The sequence below is a fragment of the Periplaneta americana genome, chromosome 4, assembly GCF_040183065.1.
Source record: "Periplaneta americana isolate PAMFEO1 chromosome 4, P.americana_PAMFEO1_priV1, whole genome shotgun sequence".
Classification (NCBI taxonomy): Eukaryota; Metazoa; Arthropoda; class Insecta; order Blattodea; family Blattidae; genus Periplaneta; species Periplaneta americana.
Window position 1 is genome coordinate 110,502,631 of NC_091120.1, and position 7,149 is coordinate 110,509,779.

General features: G+C 35.5%; 1 protein-coding gene across 1 annotated transcript in view; it reads left to right on the top strand.

The window, feature by feature from the left end:
- The window catches only part of LOC138698114 (trypsin-1-like), a 49,466-nt gene extending 46,463 nt beyond the window's left edge, over positions 1–3,003 (top strand). The window contains exon 5 of the mRNA XM_069823846.1: positions 2,390–3,003. Within this exon, the coding sequence (XP_069679947.1) occupies positions 2,390–2,800 (411 nt within the window). The 3' untranslated portion in view covers positions 2,801–3,003. The remainder of the gene's footprint in view (positions 1–2,389) is intronic.
- The last annotated feature ends 4,146 nt before the right edge of the window (positions 3,004–7,149 follow it).

The following is a 7,149-nucleotide window of genomic DNA, read 5'->3' on the forward strand; positions in this document are numbered from 1 at the left end:
TCGTGTATCGTACATTATTTTGTGCGAAGGTCGTTTGTTACATACCTGAAAGAGGAAATTCTAATTAGTTGCAATGAAATCTCCATCTTGGTTTCTGTTCAATGACGGCAAATTTGCAAAACAAAAATATCTATCTTCAACATTGTTGCTTTAAAATGTTTTCTGTGTTTACTATACTCCAGCAGGCTGTGATATACGTCTGTCTTTTTTTCCCCCCAGTCTATAAATGCGAACTTAAAACAAACGGTAAGGTTATGTAATGAGTCTGGAATCTTGTTGATTTTTTCACGGCTTCCTTAATGTTATTTGCATCACGAATGCAGTAACTTTAGTGGAGTTGTAGAGTTTACTTAATTTTTGCAAATATTTAGAAACAATAATTAACAGTGCAATTTAGGTGGTGAAATTGCTGTGGTAAGTTTCCAATTTATAATTATTACTTTATTGAACGTCTCTAAAAATAATATGTTAAAAGCGTAAAGCAGTAAACTTAATATGTCACTTAAGCTTTAAGAAGAGGGAAATTGTTATGTCTGTTAGGTTGTGAATACTGAATGTGGAATTTTAGACTTTCCGCGGATTGGTTTTGTGCGGAAACCAAGCAAATACGCACGATCTCTCACAAAAAAATATTTTTTCATCATGTAACGCCTTCCCTCCAAGCACTTTCATCGGTGCGTCTGAAGGAACGAAGAATAATTCATTCATTGTCTCTTCTGTTTAAAATCATGCATAATTCTATTCGAATTATCTGTATCGCTGTTTCAATTTATTACAACTTTACGAAACCGGCATCAAGCAATTCTTTCTATCTCTCATCCTCTTTATACTTATCGTCTTTCATTGTAGAAATTCCACACCTGTGGAGTAACGGTTAGCGCGTCTGGCCGCGAAACCAGGTGGCCAGGGTTCGATTCCCAGTCGGGGAAAGTTACCTCGTTGAGCTTTTTTCTGGAGTTTTCCCTCAAGCCAATATGAGCAAGTGCTGGGTAACTTTCGGTGTTGGACTCCGAACTCATTTCACCGGCATTATCACCTTCATCTCATTCAGACGCAAAATAACCTAAGATGTTGATAAAGCGTTGTAAAATAACCCACTAAAAATGCACTGTAGAAATACCTCGCATGTGCAATTCTTCACCTAATAACATCAGGGTCTTCCGGACACGACCACAATTCGAAATTGAAACACTGTGTTTCATTTTTCAATTGTTTTTAAGTATTGCTAAATGTGTTGATTTGTGTTTTATCTCTGGATTTAAAATTGCAAGTTTCTTGTTTACGTTCGTTAATATCTTAACCTCCTTAAGTAGTTAGAATATAATATTACGATACTTAAGTCGCCCTCGGTAGAGCAGTTGGTATAGCGCTGGCCTTCTATGCTCGAGGTTGCGGGTTCAATCCCGGCCGAAGTCGATGGCATATAAGTGTGTTTAAATGTGACAGGCTCATGTCAGTAGATTTACTGGCATGTAAAAGAACTGCCACGGGACTAAAATTACGGCACACTGGCGACGCTGATATAACCTCTACAGTTGCGAGCGTCGTTAAATAAACCATAATTAATTAATTAATGTTACTTAATCTTAACATCTGCTAAACTAATTTAAAGTCTGAGTCGCCTAAGCCTGTATAATTCCATATGGTTTTACTTCATGCTTATAGTTTGATTTGTTTTTCTGTTATTGTATACGTATTTATAAACAATGTAGTGGAAGAGAAGGCCTGATGGCTTTAATTAAACCAGAATAAAGAAATAATAAAGCCTATTATATTTACACAATGTTAATATTAAAATAATAAAAATAAATATGGGAAATGCCTGTATTTATTTTGTTGAGAAGCTTTCATCAGCCAGTCTGCTCTCGAAAAAGCTGAACGTTTAATTATATAAAACGGTTATATTACCGGTTATTCTGTAGGGTTGTGAAACTTGGACTGTTACTTTCAGAGAGGAACAGATGTTAAGGGTGTTCGAGAATAAAATGCTTATGAAAATATCTGGGGCTAAGAGGGATGAAGTTACAGGAGAATAGAGAAAGTTACACAACGCAGAACGGCACGCATTTTATTCTACACCTCACATAATTAGGAATATTAAATCCAGGTGTTTCAGATGGGCAGGGTATGTCACATATGAGTGAATCTAGGAATTCATATAGACCGTTAGTTGAAAGAACTGAAGGTAAAAGACTTTTGAGGAAGCCAAGACGTAGATGGGAGGATAATATTAAAATATATTTGAGGGAGGTGGGATATGATGGTAGGGATTGGTTTAATTTTGCTCAGAATAGGGAACGATGGCGGGCTTATGTGAGGGCGGCAATAAACCTCCGGGTTGCTTACAACCATTTGTAAGTAACTAATGTTAAATTATTTTCCTTTTCAGACTGCAGATGATTTGTACGATGTGAATGGGACAGATACCAACATACACATAGGCCTCCGGCTTCCATTGGATGGAAATTCTGCGACAGTTTTTGGATGGGGCGCTCGCATCATTGGCACGTGGTTCACCAAATTTCTGACTAATCAAACACTGACCATAGTCTACTTCAATGAGTGCAAGTACAGTTACGAGTCGGTGGGTAATCCTGTTACGGAACGCATGTTCTGCGCAGGGCTTGTTGGAGGCGGACCGTGCCAGGGGGACAGCGGAGACCCTCTGATCTACGGAAACAGACTCATCGGCATGATGTCTTGGAGCTACGGCTGTGGGGAGAGAAGGTTTCCTGCCGTGTTCACTGACGTCACACAGTTCAGATTTTGGATAGAAAGTACAGCTGGAATTTTATTGTGATCTACGTTCTCAATAAAAAGGGAGCGTGATAATACTAGCTTTAGATTATTATAACAACAATTTGAAGCAATACTTGGCTCCCTTGTGGATTCATTAAATGAAACAACATGAAAATTAATTTTGTGACTATGTGGACTGCATTCAATTCAACTTTCATCTGCTGTTGACAATTAATTATGAAATAAATATGTGTCCATAAGGAATTCAAAATCAGTTTATTTCTCCTTAGTATCATAAATATTAAGTTCAGCACTTTACAATACTATGAGAACCAAAGAATGATCAAAATATTGCTGTGACAATAATATTAACAAGACAAGACAGAACTTGAATATACAGAGTCTTTCATAAATAACAAGCCTGTCGAAAAATAAACTATTTTCGATAACTTTTTAAAATGATATTCATCCTCACGAGAAAGAACCCTTCCCGGTGCCATACAGTCGATTTGGAAACAAACATCCCCTTCTCCGCCACCAAAGGAAGCTATTTAACCAGTGTAATGTGCATTTGATGCATGGCCTTCAATACGCCAAGAATAATGGCACACGGCCATGCCTATATGCATTGTTGTGATAGACTGGAATGATAAAATGCCACGCAGCTGCTTAATGTTATTACAGAAGACAAAAATTGCTGTCTGGTTTGAACTTGGAAACAATGTTGCTCAAATTCAGCGTTTATTCCGTAGTAGACATCTCAAGGCCAGAGCATAGAAGTTGTTACAGAGAGCAAGTGTAGATAGTGTAGTCAGTTGAAGTGATAAGCACAATACCCGAAGATAGGCGATCGTTGATTCATGTTAGAAGCGTGAGCGAGCTAAGTGTAACTGTCGCGGGAGAAATGCTACAAAGCTGCAATTTTGAGTACTTAGGGCCTAATATGCATGTCACAATAGACGGTTGTTTTCGGAAGGAATTTCTTAAGTAGTTTGCAATAATAATAATAATAATAATAATAATAATAATAATAATAACAATAATAATAACAATAATAGTAAATTTATTTTCTGATATATCAATGAGTAGAAAGAAGAAATTTGAAGAATGCAAAACCATACATGTTACGTAATTATTTAAGCACAAGGAACTGGCCACCTTACACCATTATCTCCTGGTCTAGTTGCCTCATAAGTGGTACCTTGTTGGTATTGCTTGTGAGGTTCAGACTTGTCTTCGGACAGTTGACTAACAATAATACTTCATTTCTAGTAAATGGTTTTTGGTATATCTCTTTTATTTTAAGTTTATTTTACATTTACTACAATAAAATTCAATTAAACGATAATAATTAAATTACAATTATTAAACTTGTTGCTTGTTAAAGTACGTATTCTTATGATATGCCAATATTAATACAGTAATTAGTATATTAATTAAATAATATGTTTCGTGGTGTTTTCAATAATTAAAAATAACAAAAACAACTTAGAAATTCACAAACAATTATTTTAAATTAGAACTATTCAAATCTTAAATCTGATCTCAAATCCTTTTCGCAAGTCCTTCAGTACTTAACTATACCTATGTGTTACATCTTGATTCAAATTAGATAATATTTTAGATTAATGAAGTGGTAACATTTACCCACTGAAACTTTCGACACCCACAATTTCACCTTCCTTATGAAAGCCTTTATGTCTACATACATTCGCGGTAATAAGGACATTCCTTCCCCAGAGATTAACACAATGACGGGCCGTTACATCGTAGTGGTTGGAGATGTCTACTCAAACGTCGCGGACAATGATGCCATCCGGAGATATACGAACTGCTCCAGCATTTTATTCCACTTTTACTTTAAAGAAGAGAGAGGAGGAAGTGCTTCGAGAAGGCCCTATTGAGACGTCTGCTGTATACTTATGTGTTTTAATAAAGGTTAAAACACAACCATTCTTTTGTTTAATATCTCTGACGACGAGAGGAGGGGGTGTTTGTTTTCAAATCGACTGTACGGCACCGGGAAGGATTCTTTCTCGTGAGGATGAACATCATTTCAAAAAATTATTCAAAATCATTAATTTTTCGATAGACTTGTTACTTATGAAAGACCCTGTACATTGAATATCCAATACACTAAACAACAAAAATAAAGAATTTACCATAGATAAAACTGTTCTCTTCTTCTTTTTCCTCTTCTGTCCGTCGTAGAGACTAACAAGTCTTTTCATTCAGAGACAAGAATCCAGACATCTCTTATGAGCTCTTCCTGCGCTCCTCTTCCCTTTCGGAGAGTTGTCTCTTCTATCATATCTTCTGGCATTCTATCAACATATTCTCTCCATTCTGCTGTTCTCCTTCTAGCTTGAACCTCACATTCTCTCTAATATCGTCATTCCTAATACGATCCAATCTAGTCTTTTTAACTATTTTTCTTAGTATATTCATTTTTCTATGGTTTTAATCATTTGTTTTGTTCTTACATTGTCAGCTTGTGCTTCAGTTGTATAACTGAGTATCTGTCTTATAACAGGTTTATAAATTTTTATTTTGTTTCCATTCTTAAATATGTATTTTGTCATATTGAGATAAAAATGTCAAAGATTGTAATTACATGATTTAAGAAAGAAAAGAAGCAATTTTATTTAATTAAACATACTGGAAAGAAAAAATTAACGTTAGATTAAAGACTCTGTTAACTTAAAAAAAGCAATAGAATATTCATTTAGGGGCAGATTGCGTAAATTGGACCATCTTTAATATGTTTACAATATAAGGAAATTTAAAAAGTTTATTTATGTAGGAATACAAATGTTACCCACTGACTTTTGTCCAACTCTGCAAACGGTACAAAAAAACTATATTATACAGTATTTCGTTTTAATCAGTCAGGTAATTAAAGTCTAATAGTCATATTAAGATCTCACAGTCATAATGTAGCATACGTAACAGAAAACTACGAAAAATTTTACTTTATGTAAGGATTACGAGTAAAGAAAATTTTCCGTTCCTTTGTTGAAGTAAGGTTAGCAGCATATTCAAATAATTGTAAAACAATTTTCATTAACAGAACAGTTATTTCCTTATGAAATATATGATTAATAAATGTAACTTACGTAACACAGTTTCAGTACAATGCCATGAATTTCGTCTAGATTGGTGAAGCACTTCTTTGAGTACTGAAAACATAACGTTTGTATTTCTAGGTATCAAGCAAATTTCTGTAGCATTTTTGACTCTGCATAACAAATTAAAATTGATTTTCCTATAAGTGGCAGTGTATTATTGGCTATAGTATGCTGTAATGTAGACAGTGAGCAATGAATGACTGGTATTTGCAATAACTGTAAGAACAGTGAGTCTGTCCTTCCAGCTGATAACAGAAATCTTGAAAGCAATAGAAATATATTGAAGGCTACCCTAATTTTTTGACACTGAAGGCAGAGTTGAGGATGCAGTAAATTAACTCCAGTCCCAATTGTCTGTGTTTAAAACTCACTCCTTCGTTAAAGAAAGTACAATCCAAAAATTTTCAGACAAGGGAGAAAAACATCGGAGCAAGTCATATTGTAATACAAGTGAAAATGAGGAAAATTTCAGCAATATATTCTGGAATTGAATCCAAGGCGCTCATTGAAGGCCTGATCAGATTAGCCAGTTCACCTGCTGTGCCTGGTTAAAAGATAGTTACACTTGCTCCTTTGCAGTTGTCAGCGATTGCACATTTCATGACGAGTTTTCTGTGTGGCCATTTGTAAAAAGGTATTAAATGAACTAAAGAATGAATTCCCTGCTTCGCTGACGATAACAGTGCTTTCTGCTGGCAGTGTAGCACAATTCAGAAATGAATACACGCTTTCATGATAAAGAAATTTGACATAGACGAGGGAGAGTGAAAATTTTTCGCCACTTCCAACGGGAAGAGATCTGTCGACGAGATAGGAGGTTCGACTAAAGATAAAGGAGAGTAATAATTAAATCAGAGCGGTGCGCGTAGGGGATCTGTGGCATGCAACTCATTCCATATCGAGGGTTAGCGCAATTGATCTCAATAGATCGCAGTGCTGGGCCACCCGTGCCCCCCTCAGTTAAATTCCTTCCATTCCATTCCACCCTCTCATTTATGCAAATTTATTCAGAAGGTAAGTGAGCCATTAAAGTAATACTATTAACAGAAGAAGAAATTGATGCCAGCAAGAAAGTTCTCAATGACAAGTGAATGAAAATACAGCCAATCCCTGGACTCCATTGAAAAAACTATTTTCGTTGAGACATAGAAGTAAACGTCAATTTTTTACGTACTAGTGCTCCAATAAAGAAAAGGTTTTATCTATTCCAAGAAAGTAAATCACAGAAATGAATCTTACATAAGTAATGATATTAATCACAGTATGTTACTGCTCGGAATCC